General features: G+C 39.2%; 1 protein-coding gene and 1 long non-coding RNA gene across 7 annotated transcripts in view; one reads left to right on the top strand and one right to left on the bottom strand.

Moving 5' to 3' along the window:
* The window catches only part of ALG5 (ALG5 dolichyl-phosphate beta-glucosyltransferase), a 39,280-nt gene that overhangs the window by 1,681 nt on the left and 18,037 nt on the right, over nt 1–19,562 (top strand). For 2 of the 5 annotated variants that reach the window (XM_082365660.1, XM_082365657.1), the window contains exons 2-6: nt 2,750–2,921; nt 3,280–3,326; nt 5,431–5,499; nt 10,081–10,173; nt 13,961–14,074. In XM_082365660.1, the coding sequence (XP_082221786.1) occupies nt 2,783–2,921; nt 3,280–3,326; nt 5,431–5,499; nt 10,081–10,173; nt 13,961–14,074 (462 nt within the window). In that variant the 5' untranslated portion in view covers nt 2,750–2,782. Of the gene's footprint in view, nt 1–2,749; nt 2,945–3,279; nt 3,327–5,430; nt 5,500–10,080; nt 10,174–13,960; nt 14,075–19,562 lie in introns of those variants that run through there. The other 3 variants (XM_082365658.1, XM_082365659.1, XM_082365661.1) reach the window with 3 other exon arrangements.
* The window catches only part of LOC309615714, a 40,580-nt gene continuing 26,523 nt past the window's right edge, over nt 5,506–19,562 (bottom strand). For both annotated transcript variants that reach the window (XR_014237009.1, XR_014237010.1), the window contains one exon: nt 5,506–9,961. This is a non-coding gene — a long non-coding RNA (uncharacterized lncRNA). The remainder of the gene's footprint in view (nt 9,962–19,562) is intronic.

Raw genomic sequence — 19,562 nt, 5'->3', positions numbered from 1 at the left:
ATTCAAACTCCGATTTTCTTTGCCGTTACTGTGGAAACGCGGAAACATTGTAACACTTGCTGATCCATAGGTAATAGGAAATTTGCCAAGTGAATTTTCTCCCATATAGTTGGAATGGGCCTGCCTCTAGTTAGTAAATGGAGCGTTTTCCGCTTCCTTGACGTTAAGGTTAGCAGCCTAGATAGCATTGCCAGGAAGGCCACTTTGCCATCTGGCCAGAATTTATGGCTTAGAAGTAGTGTAGATAGAGAAAAAGTGGTGTATCCTGACTTCTTTACGGTTTGTGTCTGGGTGAGAGAGGAGTCCTCTCTTTCCCTTAGTAGTATATGGAGATTGGGGGGGGGGGGGTTCAGGTTTTGGGTGGGACAGAGCTTGACAGAATCCTAGACTGAATCTGCCTTGTCTTGACTGTGTTGCACAGATTTAAATGTGTACGTTATGAGATTGTACTGGAAGTATTTGATCCTATTAGCTGGAAGTGGTTATAAGAGCTCTTGTTTATTGAGTACTTACAGTATGTTGGGTATTGTATTCAGCATTCAACAGGGATTATCTCATTTGATCTTTAAAACAGTGCTGACAGAAATGTTATCATTAGCTTCCTTTGGTGAGGAAGCTGATGAGCTGGTATGCAAATGTTACCCAACTAGTGGAACTTTTTTTTTAATTAATATATATGTATATGTGTGTATATATACACACATACACACACACACACGTGTATCTCCCCACTGTCTCCTCACCCCACTTCCTTTCTGAATTACTTTTGAAGCAAATTCAAGGCATAACATTTTATCTGTAAATCCTAAACATTTATCTCCGAAGATAGGACCCCCTTTTTAAAATAACCACAATAAGGTTATTGCAGATTTTTTTTTAACATTGTTCAGTGATTTCAAATACCCCATCAGTTCAAATGCCTCATGTATGTGTTAGTAAATTGGTTTGTTCCATTCAGTATTCACACACACGTAGCACTTGGTTGGTATGTCTCAAGTCTCTTAAACTATAACAATTTCTCCTCCCTTTTTTTTTTTCTTTTCTTTAATAAGCGGTCATTTGTCCTGTAGAATTTCTCACAATCTGGATTTTACTAATTGCATCCCTTAAGTGACTTTTAACATCTTACTCTGTTCCCTGAATTTCCTGTAAACTGCTAGTTACATCTAGAGATTTGATGAAATGCATGTTTGAGTGTTTTAATCAAAAGAAGTGTGTGAGTGATGCTGATTACTTCCTTTTGTGTCATATCAGGAGGTGTGTAATCTCTGATTTTCTCTGGTATTAAGAGGGATTCTTGGGTTCAGGAGTTGTTAGCTTGACCCACCGATCATAAAGTTTGTCATTAACCCAATGGTTTAGCAGTCATTGATGATCACTGCCTAAATCCAGTATTTCACTGTGGGTTGCAAAGTGGAATATTCTGACTGTATCATTCCTTCTTCATGTACTACCTGGAATTTTATAATGAAAAAAATTTCATCCTCAGCTATTCGATAACGCTGAAATATCTTTCATATATAAAAGGTAAGATAAAAGGCAAGTTTTCAAAATAATGAGATGGTTCCCTGGCATCTTACAAAGGTGACTAATATTTTATATTTAGTATCATTATGAATCTGTGATATAAAATTTTTCATGTGTTTTAATACATTGCATTAATTATTCTTTTTGCTGCTTAAAATTTCCCCCTCACAGGCCAGTGGGAGCCTGTCAGTTGGCTACTTTGTCATGATTGTTGGTAGCCTCCTTGCTTTCCCGTCTCTGACCACCATTGTACATTTCCTGGCCTGGACCTGAATCAGCCATTCCTCTTAGGAGCATTGGTTACTTTTAGTAGGAAATTGAATTTAGAAACCACCATCTGGACACTAGGGGTGCAGAGCAGGAACTCTTTAACCACTAGTCTGGATACTGCCTTCATATTCATACTAATCAGAAGCATATTCAATTTCAGTATGTACCCAATAGAATATTATAAATGGCCACTGAAGTACAAATGAGTAGCATTCCAAAAGTTGGTAGGTTGATTGTTTTGAAAGCAGAAAGTATACCAATGGAAACAATGTTACAAAGAATGGTTATTTCCAGGGCTAGGTCCCCACTGAATATGGAAGGGGGTTATATAATGTTAGCAGTGGGATGGTGCCTACAGCCTACAAGTTTGATACCTGACTCCAAAAAATAGTGTATTCTGAATTCAAATCTGGGATAAGTATCAAGAATATATTCTTAAGCATTACTGATCCCTACTCTGGGGGTTGGGGGACTCTTCCCTTCCTACCCTGGGTCAACCTGGTCTCAGATGGGAGGTCTGCCCTCACCTACAAGCTCTACCTGCAGTGTGTCCTCGATCACATAGGCTCCAAGTGGGTTGGGGCCTCGCTGTGTGTGTACCAGGGATTGGGAGTTCAGGGCATCTCAGAGTAGATGACACTTCTGTAATGACTGTTCCCTTTTAGATCTGGGGTGACAGAGGCTGGGGAATGACAGGTGAAAGGAGACAAAGAGCCTCCTAGAGCATTAGGGAAAATGCTTAGTTAGGGAAAAAAGGGCAATAATAATCAGTTCACAAATAGGGGACTGACCGGTTTGAATTTTGAAGTCACCTCCAGACCATTGTTAATGGACTAAAACAGTGAATATTTCACCCCAGGGCGAAAAAATCATGCAAATGATGTATTCTAATGTAGCAAATGTTTAAAAAGGTCAACATAACACAATTTCTTATTAACATATCCGCTTTTAGATTTCCTTTGTTGCATTTATAACTGCTACAGAGATGCCACACCTTCATCGACAAGAAGATGAGAAGTTCTTCTTAAATGCCAGAGGCCAGAGGGAAGCCTTACCCAGCATCTGGGACTCGCCTACCAAGCAGCTTTCTGTGGTCGTGCCTTCATACAATGAAGAAAAACGGTGTAAGCCCTACTCGATTTTTTTGGTAAGGGGTAATTTGGGAAGAAAAGGAAATTTAAAGTATGGACTTGGCCAGAGCGTTGATACATGTGGGCTGTGGAGAGTGCGCGGCTGGCAGTTGTAGCTCAGAAGAGGAAGAATGAGTGTCAGCAGCCACGTCAAGTCTAGGGCTGAAGTGTTCTAGAGAAGTGATGAGCAAGAGGGAACAGACGACAGACATTCCAGGTGGAAGTGGCCGCTGGGGGACAGTCCAGGAGGGACTTGTTAGGTTATTCAGGCATTTTCCGTATGTAAACTGTGTTCTGGGACTGGGCAAGTCGTTTTCAAAAGCAATTTTTAATATATATTTTTTTCTTTAAGTGCCTGTAATGATGGATGAAGCTCTGGGCTATCTAGAGGAGAGACAGGTATTGTGTTTTCTCGTCCAGTATGGGGTCTAATTAAAACTAGAGCAGGTCATCAAGCTGTGGACCCCAGGCTAGATCCACTGTGAGAGGCAGTGCCGGCCGTTCTCGGGCCATCGTGGTCCTGGCCTCTGCGCTCAGCATGTTGCCAGCCGTCAGGCATTTGCAGGCAAGCCCGACAGCTCACTCCCTCCAGAGCAAACAGGAGAGCTGATGTTCCTCTTACGGACTCTGCCTCCCCCCTTTGATCCTTTCTTGCCTGATGATATACTTAAAATTGAGTGATAGTGTGTCTGCAGACTTTGTATGACAGCACAATGCTGTTTCTGCTTTTGTGACTTTTTAAGTAAGATGTTTATTTGAAAAAGACCTATAACTAGAGTGAAATCATTTTGTATGTCTTTATTATTCTGTAGAGTCCCCCCCTCATTTATTTTCCTCTGCTTTCTCTGCATAAAGAGAAGAAAAGTAGCATGTGCCCCTCTTTTGTGTCCGCTGCCATTGGAATCTCTTGGGAGAGTTTAAGAAAATAAGTAAGATTTATGGCTGTTTCTTTTTTTTTAGAAAACTCCTTGTTTTGATTTACTTTGTTTTAGGTTTTTTTGGGTAAAGGGAAAAGAGAAGATTCATCGAAAGAGGAAAAAAAAGAGGAAGAGGACTGAGCCCTTATATTTGAGCTTCTGCCTCTTCTGTTATGTGTAATCTGCACACCAGCCATGTGGACTAGGTTGTGGGTTTTTTTGCGAGAAAATAGGCCCAAAATGCTAACTTGCCCGAGGTCATAAAGCTAAGAAGTGGCACAGCCACGTGGAACCTGCACCCCTGACTTCAGACCTCATGGCTTTGCCTTGTATACCTCATAGCCTCTGAGTGGCGCTCAGGAGGGCAGCCAGGGGAGCGCGAGAGGCCCACGGAGACTTGGTCCGTGTTCACCCTCAACTCCCACCCAGTCTCTGGTCTCCTTTCTGTCCTTGGCCTTTTTCCTTTATGTGCTTTGTGCACTTGTATTTATGTTCATATTTATACATATCAACACTAAAACAATTGTTTCTTTTTTTTAAATTTTTTTTTTTATTGAAGTAGAGTTGATTTACAATGCTGTGCCAATCTCCGCTGTACAGCAAAGTGACTCAGTTATACACATGTATACATTCTTTTTTTTAATATTCTTTTTGGTTATGGTTTATCACAGGATACTGAATATAGTTCCCTGTGCTGTACATTGGGACCTTGGTGTTTATCCATTCTAAATGTAATAGTTTGCATCTACTACCCCAAACTCCCAGTCCATCCCTCTCCACCCCCCACCACCTTTGGCAAGCACAAGTCTGTTCTCTATGTCTATGAGTCTGTTTCTGTTCTGTAGATAGGTTCATTTGTGCCATATTTTAGATTCCACATATAATTGATGTCATATGGTATTTGTCTTTCTCTTTCTGACTTACTTCACTTAGTATGATAATCTCTAGTTGCATTCATGTTGCTGCAGATGGCATTATTTCATTCTTTTTTATGACTTGAGTAATATTCCATTGTGTATATGTACCACATCTTCTTTATCCATTCATCTGTTGATGGACATTTAGGTTGTTTCCATGTTTTGGCTATTGTGAACAGTGCTGCTGTGAACATAGGGGTGCATATATCTTTTTGAATTATAGTTTTGTCCGGGTATATTCCCAGGAGTGGGATTGCTGGATCATATGGTAATTCTATTTTTAGTTTTCTGAGGAACCTTCTTACTGTTTTCCATAGTGGCTGTATGAACTGACATTCCCACCAACAGTGTAGGAGGGTTCCCTCTTCTCCACACCCTCTCCAGCATTTATTTGTAGACTTCATAATGATGGCCATTCTGACTGGTATGAGGTGGTACCTCATTGTAGTTTTGATTTGCATTTCTCTAATAATTAGTGATGTTCAGCATCTTTTCATGTGCCCACTGACCATCTGTATGTCAACTTTGGAGAAAGTCTATTAAGGTCTTCTGCGCATTTTTCAATTGGGTTATTTGTAAAACAGTTGTTTCTTAACTTCTTTACAACGTTATTAGAAATCTTGATGGCAGTCATGCCAAATTGTGGTATTTTATTTTTGCTTCTTGCAGAAAAAAGATCCTACGTTCAGTTATGAAGTAATAGTAGTTGATGATGGCAGCAAAGACGAGACTTCAAAGGTAAGTAAACTTGCTTTTAGAATTGCCAACAGATGGAATAATTTGCAAATGTAAAATCATATTTCCGCTCGTCAGAGAACCCTAAAGGTGTGCCAGATACTCTCCATTTAACATAAGTGGGTAGTAGAAAAAGCAGAGCGATTTCATATATGGGAAGCTGGAAAACATACCTGCCTTTCCACTGCTCCTTGAGACCAGGGAAGCTTGGAAGGTCACCAAATAGGGAGAGAGTACACATAACAACAGTTCACCTTGGCCTCTGGGGAACCCTCTTTGCCCACCAATTTATGGTTCCTTTTATTCTAAGCATAATTCTTTTCTGTATGCTCCACCTTAACTTATGGTTTCTAAAGTAGTCATGCAAATAGGAAGACACCTTCATATCTGCCCCTGGGGATTGGGTATGTCCTTTGGCCTACCCCACAGTCCCTTCTAGATTGACCCACGGGGTGACAGTATCTTAGGGTTTATCCTCTCTCCTTCCTGCATTCCTAGACCTGTAACTGCTGGGCCCTGGTGCATTAATCCTGCAGTAGTACATGTATTAAATCTTGTCAGTGATCCTGATAAATTACTCTCCAACATCAAAGTATTTTTGTTATTACAGCTGCTTCACATTTTGTTTTTTTGACACTCATGTTTCTATAATAGAAGATTCACTTACGGTGCTATTAATATTCCTGTTAAATGGCAACATAATAGATCTTAAAATAAATATACAGGGAAATATCTGTTCACCTGAATATTCATCAGTTATGATTTTGGTCAACTCCAGCTGTGCAGGAAGTGCTGGACACTGGCTGGACCCCACAGGTGCATGCGCCGCCTGCCCCCTGGTATAAGGAGCCCCCAGGACAGTCAGGCAGCACGGCTCCAATTTCTGTAATGCAGGTAAAAATGGAGCCAAAGAGAAAGATGCTGAAAAGAATTTGAGAGAAAGAGAAGTGACTTTTGAACTAAACCCCTAAGGGTGATGATGACTAGGAACACGGAGGATGGTACATTCAAATTGGAAACAAATAACGTGAACAAAGGCATAGAGGCCTGGAAGTACTGGTGGATCTGTGTTAGGAAGAGTAGGTGCTGCACTTGGAATAGTATGACATGAAAGATGAACACCAACTGTCCAACAGTTTATTAGTATATGAAGGGAGCGGTGTAGAAAGTTAGCATCGGGCATCTACTGCTGAGATGACAGAGCAGCCTCAGCCCAGCTGAGAAGAAGCCGCTTTTCCTGAAGAGTATTTCCTTCAAGGCCTTTTGCCATGTGAGTCTCAGGCTGCTCTCTGGAAGGAATCAAGAGGGAGAGGTTCGCACTTGTTCCCAAGGTTGGGAGAAACAGAAAACTTGAAATCATAGTTTGTAAAAGTTTTTTTTAAAAAAAAGAAAAAGAAACTCTTTTCCCCTAAGTTGAGTATTTATTGTCTTCCTGTAACACGTTTCACTCTCCGAGGGGTCTGGGAAAAAATTTAGATATAGTTCTTGTTCTTAAGGAATTTTAAACTAAGGGGTAAAATTTATGCCAAAGTACAGAATGAGAGAGTATTGCATTTGTACAGAGATATTTATTACCCTCAAATAACATACGATGCCAGAAAGGTAAGCACTCCACGTGAGCTGAATTCACAGATGGTGAGCAAGTGCCAGCTGCTGCCATGTTCTGCAGGGCACACTGTGACGTGTCAGTGTCTGTGTAGGCCAAGCAGGTGGGCCTCAGTGGTGTTTGCTTCCTTCAAAGCCAGATCACGTCCCCTTTAGGAAGAGCCCTCATCCTCGCCTGGTCAAGTGTCTTTCAGTGCACTCAGCTACGTGCCCAGTGACTTCATCTTCCTGGTTTGGGTCTTATGATGACTATCATGCTTTCTGCCACCCCAGAACAAACATCAGCAACTCAAGTAAATGTTCTCTGAATAGACATTTCTTGAGCCATTAACATGAGTCAAGGAGTAGGACTGGTGCTAAAATACAAAGATGGAGCCATGCCTCTGCCTTCAAGGGCTTCACATCTAATACTGGAGACACGCTCCAGATAAATAGAGCACAATGTGTTCGATATTTTCTTCAGAAAGTGTCTCATGAGGGGAGCTTATGTAATAGAAGGTGTTTGATTATCTCATACGCCAGAAGGTCTGGACATTGTTGTTTCAGCATTAGGACAGTGTCAAATGGCTGGATCCGCGTCTTTTCAGTTACCACACACTCCCTCATCATCAAATGGGCACAGCTCCAAACATCACTGATCCTGAGGCAGTTGAGACAGTCAGGACATTAAGAATTCTCTTGTGTGCCTCTCTCCTTTTATAACCAGGAATAAAAATCTTTACAAGAAGCTCCCACCCTCCAGCAGACCTCCCCTAGAGTCCATGAGCCAGAACTTTGGTGACATGGCCACCCTTGTCTGCAAGAGGGGCTGGGAAAGTATAAATACATGGTAAAAAGGATTTGGACCAATCATGATTCATCTCCTAGGACTGCACACACTGTCACTATGCAGACTGGGGCCAAAAGAGCAAGGAAGGAGGTGTTGTTTGTTGGGTAAGCAGCTAACAGTGCCACCACAGTCCTGTAATAAGAGTATGTACAAAGGACCGTGGCTACCCTTGTTCACTGAGATTAATCAATTCCAGGCTGTGTGTCAGGCACTAAAATATTAATCCTTGGGACTTCCCTGGTGGCACAGTGGTTAAGAATCCACCTGTCAATGCAGGGGACACAGAGATCGCCCTGGTCCAGGAAGATCCCACATGCCGCAGAGCAACTAAGCCCGTGAGCCACAACTATTGAGCCCGCACGCTCTAGGGCCCGCATGCCACAACTACTGAGCCCACACGCCTAGAGCCTATGCTCTGCAACAAGAGAAGCCACCGCAGTGAGAAGCCTGCACACCGCAACAAGAGTAGCCCCTGCTCGCCACAACTAGAGAAAGCCTGCAGGCAGCAACCAAGATCCAAAGCAGCCCAAAAAAAAAAAAATATATATATATATACACACACACACACACACACTACACACATATATATATATTAATCCTTGGCTTTAAGTAGCTCATAGCCAGGTGGGGAGGGGCTACAGTTCATTAATGAATGAGTGGTGCAGAGTGATTTATAGCAAATATAGATCACGGTTCCATGACTTTGATTATTAATGATAATGAAGTCAGGAAAGTTTCAGGCATCCCGGAGTCTTGAGCCTGTGCCTAGTGGGAAGATCTACAGATGAGAGAAGTAACAGTTGAATGGGAAAATGCATTAGGAATACTTATTAGAATTATACTTTTTCCCTGGGGAAGGTGACAATGGGCGTGGAAGCTAGGAAGAAGAAATGGTGTTTGAGCTGAGTCTGAAGACAGGAGTGCAAACACCAGATAAGAATAGCTTCACGGGGGTTTCCCTGGTGGCGCAGTGGTTAAGAATCCACCTGCCAATGCATGGGACACAGGTTCGAGCCCTGGTCCGGGAAGATCCCACATGCCACGGAACAACTAAGCCCATGCACCACAACTACTGAGCCTGTGCTCTAGAGCCCGCGAGCCACAACTACTAAAGCCCGCATGCCTAGAGCCCGTGCTCTGCAACAAGAGAGCCCACTGCAATGAGAAGCCCACGCACCGCAACAAAGAGTAGCCCCCGCTCACCACAACTAGAGAAAGGCCGCACGCAGCAATGGAGACCCAACGCAGCCAAAAATAAATAAAAATTAAAAAAAAATAACTTCACGACTGCCTATGGAAATGAGCGTCAGAAGACAAGGGTGCCGTTGATGAGGAGGTTCTGCGGAGGGTGATGTGGAAAAGCAAAGGGCATGAGCCACACCCCAATGGCTTGAAGCCTAAATGAGGGACAAAGAGATGTTGATAGCAAATACAGATCACCATTTCTTGACTTTGATACTAGATCAAAGAGTAATGGCAGTCACTTAAGATAATAGTGAAGTCAAAGGAAAATGTTTAAGATGCTGGAGTTTTGAGCATGTTAGAGGCTGAGGATCCAGCAAAGAGGAAGAGATTGAAGATTCAGAAGAGGACAGATCATGGATGATTATCTGCTGAGAGCCAGGAATTCGAGTGAGAAGATTTGGGGAAAATGGTCTAGGATACAAACAGCTTCTCTGGGGAATAAGGTCAGTTGCTGACAAGTAAACAGGTCATTAGGCAGTATTGGGAGCCCAATCATAAATGTGTACCAGTCAATTAGAGCGTGGGTTTTATTTTTATTTTTTCTAGCAGCTTGGTAGCCTAGGCAAAAAAGTCAAGAGAATAAGAGATGGCCACTACCTGTTCTGGTGTTTCCTCTGCAGGAAAGTGAATTGTGACTTCGACCTAGTAGTCAGGTCAGAACACCTGTTCTGGTGTTTCCTCTGCAGGAAAGTGAATTGTGACTTCGACCTAGTAGGTCAGTGTCGGATCTTGGCACCAGGAATTCAACAACTCCTCTCGGCCACCAAAATGTGCGGTGGGTATAATCTAGTCACAAGGAGAGGGCAATTAGAATAGCAGTGTTTAAGCCAAAATCAGAGACCCAGTTTATATTGCTGTCTTGGAATTCAAATTGATTTTATTCTGACTTTTATATAATTTGACAGGTAGCTTTTAAATATTGCCAGAAATATGGAAGTGACAAAGTACGAGTGATAACGCTGGTGAAGAATCGTGGGAAAGGCGGAGCTATTAGGATGGTAATACCTAATTTCAATATTTTTATTTGAAATATAAAGGTATTTTGAATAACCTCTTTTGCGGATTACAGTACGTGTATGTGCTACAGCCCGCTAGTTAAATACTAGTCTTTCAAATTAGTGGTAAATTGCTTTTAATAATAACTTCATGCATATATGTATATATAATATGATCAAATTAAAAAATATCATGCCATATCTATAACATACTGGGTGACTCACGAAAATGTTTATCTTATTCAAAGTTGAAAACATTGCCGTCTGTCTCTTATGTCTTTGACATAGTTACCAGATAAGATTACATGATTTTTTGCAGTTTACAAAATGCTTTCGTGTATTGAGTTTTAACCTCTATGAAGATGCTATGCAAAACATGGTAGTGTGAATTAAGATAAATCTGGTACTTCCCTGGTGGTCCAGTGGTTAGGACTCCGTGCTTCCACTGCAGGGGTTTGGGAACTAGGATCCCCAAAAAACTGCACAGTGCAACCGAAAAAGAAAAGATAAATCTGATATGGTCACTCCTGATGTAATTTACAGTCTAATACAAAAAGTGATTGTACTTATGAGAGAGGCACAGATGAGGTACAGTAGAAGTTCCAGGGAAGAAGAGGTTACTTTCAGCAGAGGCATATCAGGTAGGAATCAAGATACACTGAAAGAAAGATCTAAAAGCAAGATATGTGAAAGAAAATCCAAACAACAGTGCCTTAAATGACATAGAGGTTAATTTATTTATTTTGTGCCTCCAAAAGAAGTCTAGATGTAGGCAGTCCAGGGCTCATTCAACAACTCCGTGTCCTCAGGAACCCAGCTTCCTGCCTTTTCACTCCCTCTTCCTCCTGCCCACCTGCACACAAGGTGACTGCGGGAGCACCAGCCATTACCTCCTCATTCCAGACAGGAAGGGCGGAGGGCAAAAGACGCACACCAGTTAGTTTGCCCCTTCTAAGGAACTTTCCCAGAAGCTCCACCCAGTGACTGGCCAGAACAGTGTCACAGGGCCACCCCTGTTTCCAAGGAAGGCTGAGAGATGTTTTTTCTGACATTTTCATTCTCGGCCAAATCAGGGTTCCATTTGTAAGGAAGAAGAAAAGAATAGGTATTAGGTAGGTAACTAGCAACCTTGGGCACATGAGGAAAATAGCAAACTTCACAAAAGATATGTCCCTGAAGCCAGGCCTCCAACGATGGTGAACACTGGCTTCCACTTGCTGACTGATTATTTTGAGCTAGACAGCAAAAATTTACCACTTCAACATAATTATCACATTTAAACCTCCTCACATCATCTCAGTGAGTTAGGTCCTATTATTTTGATTATATAGATTAGGAAATTGAGGCATAGATAGGTAAAGTGACTTACTCAAGGTCACATAGATAGTAAGGCAAGATTTGGTTTGGGTTAATTTAACCATGAAATCGTGCTCTTCACCTCCCTGATCTCGTATGAAGAAAGATTTGAGAGAAGAACGTGCCAGTCAGCAGAGCAAGAAAAGACAGAAAAGTAGGTTCTCTTGGGATATGTACTAGAAGCAGTGAGTTTGCTCTGACAGGGTCACAGGATATGCAGAAGGGAGAAAAAGAAAATAAGATTGATGCAATATCATCATGGGCTTTAAATGCACCCATTCATTTATTTATTCAGCCCACATCTGAGTGCTCACTAAGTGCCAGGTACTTCATTAGAGACGCCGAGATGAAAGATACCTGTCCTGTCCTTAAGGTATCATAGTTCACTAGTGTTACAAATGCTTCAGTATAAATGCTCTGGGAGGAGCAGCAAAGACTTCCCACAGGAGATAAATTCTGGATGAACTTTTGAAGGAGGATTAGGAATTCTCTAGGCAAAAGTCGAGGCAGGGAGCTTGCAGAGGAGAACATGAACAAAGACACAACAAAGGAGCTTCTAGTGGTACATGAGGCCTGACTTTAGAGATATGCTGGAGGGTTATGTGGGTGTAGATCACAGACTTCAGGCTAGGGGCTGTTAGACTTTCACCCTAGACAGAGGGACAGCAGCCAGCGCAGTGGTGTAGGCAAGGTACCATGAATATTTGGGTTATGATGGTGACACAACAGAGCAAGAGGAAAAGACGAATATGAGAGGTAGAATTGTGTCAGGTGATTGGAGAGAGCAGTGAGCTACCAGTAAGTAGCCTTGGGTACCTGAGAGGAGGAGGATGTCGTGAGAGAAGAGGTGAAACACTGGGAGAGGAGCTGGTTTAAGAGACAGTGTGTTTAGTTGAGTTTGAGCCACACTAAGTTTGAGATGCCAAGTAGTGGTATCCAGAATAGCCTGGTGGAGAGGGTGTGAGAGTCATCCACATGTATCATCTGAGAGTTGAAGCCATTAAATTGGCAAGGAAGAGGGTATAGAAGAAAAGGAGAGCCAAGAACCAAGCCTTGGGGCAAAGAGGCACATGAGGAAGAAGAAAAATCAGAAAGAACAGTCAGAGGGGAGAGGGTGTGACTGAGTGGACAGTAATGGGAGCAGCTGACTTAGACTCTTTCCAAGAAGTCTAGCAGTGAAGTGGAGGCCATCCAGATAGGATGTGAGAGTAGCAGGCATTCAGAAGCCCCCTTTAAAAAAACAAGATGAGGTGGCTGAAACAAGTTTGAGGGCAAAGGCAATTTTCCATTAATATTGCATGACAACCTACAGTTCAGCCTTATCATGTATCATTGAAATAGTTAGTCCTTTATTGTTTTTATTTATTTCAAACTTATAGCTACAGATTTTGTGCCTTGCAATGTTTACTCTTTTCCAAAACTTAATATGTGATGTTTATAGATTAAATATAACATTTTTATTTCTGCTTTTTTTACCCATATTCTAACAGATATGATAAAAAAATTACAGATACTAATTAGTAGCCTTATACTATACAATAATTGATCAAATTTCTGTCTAGATTTGTATACGTACATCTTATCTATAGTCACACTGCTGAGTGACATCAAAGCTGTATTCTGTATCAAACCATAAATATATTTACACTTAAGACACACTGTATTCACTCAAATGCACCATGAAATTAAGAGTTGATGCATAAATCACTTTTTGGCCTTTTGGCTAAGATCAAGTGAAGAGTTGATGCATAGTTTATTTCTGGGTGAAATATACACTCGTAGAGCCATATTCTGCCCAAAAGACCAATCAATTCAAAATTGAATGGCATAATTTTGCTAAGTGTCAGATGCCTCAAATAACAAAATAACATTTGAATATATCCATACTTTCTAAATTTTAGTGACATTCCACATTTCTTTATTCAGCAATTAATTTAAAATACTTTAGATTCCATAATAAAAAATACTGAAGATCTAAAATGTTATGATGTATTTCATAACAAAGCTATCTATGTTTCGTTCTTCATATGCTGCTGTAAGGAACCCCTGATCCCTTTTATGCACCATAATACATATACAATACAGATATAATATTTATGATAGGTATTTTACATTTTTATTCTTACTGATGCAGCATATCTTTAACTTATCCAAATCTATTTTCTTATCTTGATATTTTCCAAGGTATTAATAGTATGACTTCACAAAGTTTTTAAAATCATGAAATAGACATTAGCTACTTTTGGAAAGATCTTATCAATGTAATCTGCGTTCAGTGAACTTCGGCCTCTTTCTGCCATTTCATACCTAATATTTAATTTTTGGATATTTTAAGTACAAACTGATATGTCACCAAATTTAACAAACTGATATGTCACCGAATTTAACCTTGATTTTAAGCAACTTTCTTTTCGTTGAAATTTTTAAAATCCAGGGTGTATTCAGTTCTCGAGGAAAAAAGATCCTTATGGCAGATGCTGATGGAGCCACAAAGTTTCCAGATATTGAGAAATTAGAAAAAGGACTGAATGATCTACAGCCTTGGCCTGTGAGTATAAGAATATAGTTTAAACAATATTCATTAAAGAATAGAGGGGGTCTAAAGTAAAATTAAAATGATGTTTACCTATAAGTTAAACAATTGGGAGATTTTTTTTTTGGTGTGAAATTCCTGTATACAGTTCCACAGAAGAGCTAATATTTTATTATAAACATTTGCTGATTTTCTGAGATTCACTTGACAATTACTTATTTAATATTCTGTCCATCTCTCTCAATTTTAAATTGCTTTACTTCTACCAGAGTTTTAATATTTATCATGCATATTTAGCTAAGTTCTCTCCAGAGAATCTACAGAGACTTGATGTTTCTCCCGCATTATTTCTCTACCTTGGGGACCCAAGAGTGGGAGGGAGAGTGGAAGGTGTCAGATTGTTAGCTGCCTTTATGTCATTCTGAGGTGGGGCAAAGAAAAATTAAATGATTCAGCCAAAGTTAGGGAGTGAACCAAACCATACACTGGAAAAAAAATCTGAACCTTCCTCTTGTAAATCCAGGCCCTCTGAAAAGGAAAGGAGTTCTGATGTCATCTTTTTTCCTAATCGTAACCCAATTTACTGCATTGTTACTATAAATGTTGAGTTTTAAAGAACTAAAGCATATGATTATGTTTAAGCTGTTAATTCACAGCCTGTTCTACAGCACCTCAGGGTATGCCTGGTTATTTAAAAATATCACGACCCATTTAAATTAGTTTGAACTCAATTTATTAAGAATTGTTATCAATATGCATCATATAACACTTTTTGGAGGTGGTGGAAAGCAGGTAAATGATAGGTGGTTAAAGTTCCAGTCAACCCAGTGAGCATTATTTTTGAATTGGGACTCCTATCTACTACTGATTCTAACAAAGCTTATAAACAGTCAGTTGCTCTCAGAAAGCTTATACTCTGAGCCTAACTTGCATAGTGGAATTAGGAGTCTTTTTAATTATTGAATTAAGTGTTGGTAAACTTTTTCTATAAAGGGCCATATAGTAAATATTTTCAGCTTTAAAGCCATACAGTCTCTGCTGTAACTACTCAGCTCTGTACATAAATGAATGACTGTGCCTGTGTTCCAATAAAACTTTATTTACAAAAACAAGCAGTCCAGATTTGGCCATGGGCTGTAGTTTGCACCCAGCACCTTTGATCTAATTCGTTTATTTATCCAATATTGGAAAATTTTCATAACTAACAAGTGAACTTTCAGTCTCTGCTGGTGTAGCTCTAGTGATGCCCAAGCAGCGCATCCATCTCAACTCAGTTGTGAAGCTCCTCTGGACGTTAAATGCAAATCTGCCTCCTTTTGATTGGTTCTGTTTTTTGTAGCTGCACAAAACAGTCTATTTCTACTCTTAGTGACAACCCTTCAGAGAGTTAAAGCTGTTTTCCATGTGTCTTCTCTAGTTTGGGCTGTCAGTAGTTATTCCAGTTTTTAAATAGCAGGTTTCTTTTTCTTATCATCCTGGTCATTTTCCACCGAAGCTGGTGAAGATCTGGTTACAACGTGACATTGTTGCCTCATACGACCAGTTTTTTCATAGGAGTTGCCGTTGAACCTTGACTCCCATCCTTATACTGGTACAGTTGTTATTTCTGTTTCTGTGTTTCTTTTGCTTTGTTTTGTTTAGGAATGGAAGTGTGGCTCTTAATTTATCCATATTATACATCAGCATGTTTAATTTCAGTTTCTCAAGGTATAGGTTCTTATTCTACCTTTAATGCAATTGGTATTCCCTTCTCAACTCATTTAAGCCACAAATTCCATAAGCACTGCCTCACGTATATTCCCTTAAACCCTAATAAAAATTGACTAGAATAGTTCTGAAAATAATGAAACAGAAACATGGGTTTCAAAGTAGTCAAGTCCTATCGTGGATACACGACTGACTCACTAGATGGCAGAAGTTAACTTAAATGTCTTTTACAGCATTGGTTTGACAGGCTCCCCAGCTTGTTCTTCAGTGGCTTCTGCTGTTTTCTTTCTTCTCAGCTGATTTTATTTTTAATTGCAACAATACGAAATTTGCTGCTACAGCTGACCCTTGAACAACAAGGGGGGTTAGGGGTGCCGACCCCTGGCCTCCCTACACAGGCCCAGTTCAACCCTGTGTTGTTCAGGGGTCAGCTGTACTTCTTACTTGTAAATCCTCTTAGAGTAACCAGGTCACATATTCTAGTCTGATTATTCTTACATGGTGAACTTAAAAAATTTAAAAAGTTCCCTGCACTTCCTCCTCTGAAGGTAATTGTTCTTTTAAGGTTTGGAACTATTGTAAATGTGTATAATTTAAGTAGAGCTTTGTATGACAAACAAATGAAATAGGGATTTACATTTAGTTCCAAGTATTTTATTCGTATCTTTTTTAAGTGCAAAACTTTTCTCCTAGCTTTTCAATGTCCTAACATGTAGTTATTCTACCTCTTAATAAAAATATGCTTGATTTTATGTAATTTTTTAAGCAAAGTATATAATGATCACTTGTTTACTGGCTTAACTATTCGAAATAGAATTTAAAAAACCCATGAAGGGGCAAATAGATGACAAGATGTCTTATTCCATAATCATAGAGTAAGTCCTTAGGCCATGACTTGGATCTTAAATTCTCATTTAGACATAGTTTCAAAAAGCTTGGCTTTTAGGTTTTTAAGGCCATAAATAATTAAAGGTAATGGATATGAAAGAGATAAGGAGTAAAATTACATTAAGAAAAACTATAGGAAACAGATATTAACCACGCACAACTCAATCTGGAGTGATTGCTAACTAATGACCCTGTGTGTTCCCTTGTCCTAAGTATGGTAAGTAAGTTCCCTTGGCCAAGTGAGGTTTGGTACACCGACATTTTCATATGTGTATTCATGGCTTGGTTGTTCCTGAAACAAAAGAATGTGATGATTACTGCTTCCCTTTTTTGTGGACCAGGTGGTCAGGTCTAAGAGCCTCGTATATTTGTTTCACCCTCTCAATATGTGGGAAGATGACCAGGCTTCCAAAAGAGATCCCTTCATTTCCCACATCATTCATTTTATAGACCAGGCAGTTACACAGGCATTTTTCTGAGATCTTTGTGAAAATCAAACAAAGGAGAATAAGAAAATTTAAAAGGTAGTCTTGAAACCATAAAAAGAGGTAGATTGTATGTAATAAAATTTCACAACAGTCTTTCTCAGCAGATCACGAAGTATGTTCCCAAACCTTTGAAGGGCAAGGGCTGCCTATTAGAGCAAGTGTTTGTTTAATGCCAGTGAACCTAGTTTGAAAGTGTGTATCTATCTCTTAGGGAACAGCAAACTCTTTCTGTAAAGGGCTAGAGTGTACAGGCATACCTCGTTTTATTGCATTTTTGCATTATTGCGCTTCTCAGATACTGCCTTAATTAAGGATGTATATTTTTTAAGACATAATGCTATTGCACACTTAATAGACTACAGTATAAACATAACTTTTATATGCACTGGGAAACCAAAACATTTGTGTGACTCACTTTATTGCGGTGGTCTGAACTAAACCCGGAATATCTCTGTGGTCTGCCTGTAAATATTTTAGGTTCTGTGGACCATGTATGGTCTCTTTTGCAACATTTTTTTTTTTTTAACAACCCTTTAAAAACCATTTTTGGCTCACAGGTCATTCAGAAACAGGCAGCAGGCTGACTTTGGCCCATGGGCTGTAGTTTCCCACCCCTGAAGATTGAAACCTTGATCTTAACAACCACAATTTTTCCTAACCACAGAAATTTTCATAAATTTAATATCCTCATGATTGTCAGGAGAAGATACTCCTAATTTATTTTTTTATTTAACTTTTTTTAAAGATTTTTTTGACGTGGCCAAATTTTAAAGTCTTTATTGAATTTGTTACAATATTGCTTTTTTTTTTTTTTAATGTTTTGGTTTTTTGGCCACGAGCCATGTGGGATCTTAGCTCCTCAACCAGGGATCAAACCTGCACCCACTGCATTGGAAGGCGAAATCTTTACCACTGGACCGCCAGGGAAGTCTGAAAATACTCTTAATTTAAAAGGCAGGAAAGTAACAAGGCACCTTTCATCAAATAAAAGGGAGAAAAAGAATGAATGTTGCCAAATTTATCTGTTGAGACTGTGGAGAATGATACATATTTCTTAGAACAAGTTGGAAATATGAATCAAAAGCTTTAAATAATTTAACATCCATTGACCCAGACTTTGAGAAATTTATCTTAGGAAAATTAAGAATGTGTATAAAAATAAATTGCCAAGGGTTTTTGCTTTTTTTTTTTAAATACAGCAGTGTTTTTTAATAAGAGGAAAAAAACTAGAAATAATATGAAATGTCCAGTATTAAGTTACAGTGGTTAAATTCATTATTATATAGGATGGCTATTCATTATACATGATTAAGTGAAAAAAGCAAATTTTAAACATCCTATATATGGAACTATCTATAAAGTAGTACGGTAACATCAGTTGTCTCTGGATGGAGGAACTATGGATATCTATTCAATTTTTTAGATTAATTTTATTTTTTTTTAACAGTGAACCCATATTGCTTTTGAGGGAAAAGAGGGGGGGAATAGTTTTAATCAAAACTTTTTTTTTAAATAAATAAAATTTTTTCTTAACTCACTAGTTTACTTCATGTATCAACTTTTTCGTTTCTGTTCGTATTGGGTGAATATGACTAATCTTACTATCTGACTTTGACTAATTTCTAAATTGTTTCAACGTTGTTTCTATATCTCAACCTCATTTGGAATCAGTTTTGTCTTTCGGACAAATGCCTGTGCCCTTTTCCATTTCCGTTTCCGTTATGTTTCTTAATTTTGGATGTGGAGTTCAAGTAGACCTAGATTCAAATTCCATGTGAACTTGGGCAACTTAATCCATCCACCTCACTTTCCTCATCTATGACATAAGGACAGTGTGCCCAAATTCATAATCCTGAGGTAATGATTAAAATTTTTTAAATGTATGTCGAGTGTTTAGCATGTGTTCAGCACTTAACAACCATTACCTCTAATTGTTAACATTTTGTGCTTTATTTTCAGAACTAATTCTGATGTTACTGTTTATAATTGTTAATGTAAATTGGATTTACCTAATTCTTCTAGTCTATTTCTTCTGTCCAGTGAATTTGTGAGAAAACACTTAACTGTAAAAGTAATAGGAGAGAGAGATTCTGATGAAGCATTTCTCTCTAGAATACAATACAGTACCATCTTTTACCACTTTTAAAAGCCAGCTATCATAGTAAATAAAATTAAAAAAAAAAAAAAACGTAAGAAATTCAGCCAAACTCTGAAAGAGGCTTAAAGGAAAGAGACTCCATGTCTACATACATTTTCTAATATGGGAAGTTTTAAAAACAAGAATATCCTTCATTCCTGAAGAATAGCTAACTACTCTGAAAGCTGCTTAGATGAATTCCACCTGATAAATCGTTATCAGGGATTCAGTTCTTATTTGGAATGACAGATACACAAAACTCTCTTAAAAGCTTTTAGAGACT

The sequence above is a fragment of the Balaenoptera borealis genome (assembly GCF_965194805.1).
Source record: "Balaenoptera borealis genome assembly, chromosome: 18".
NCBI lineage: Eukaryota > Metazoa > Chordata > Mammalia > Artiodactyla > Balaenopteridae > Balaenoptera > Balaenoptera borealis.
This window is presented reverse-complemented; position numbering and strand designations above follow the sequence as displayed.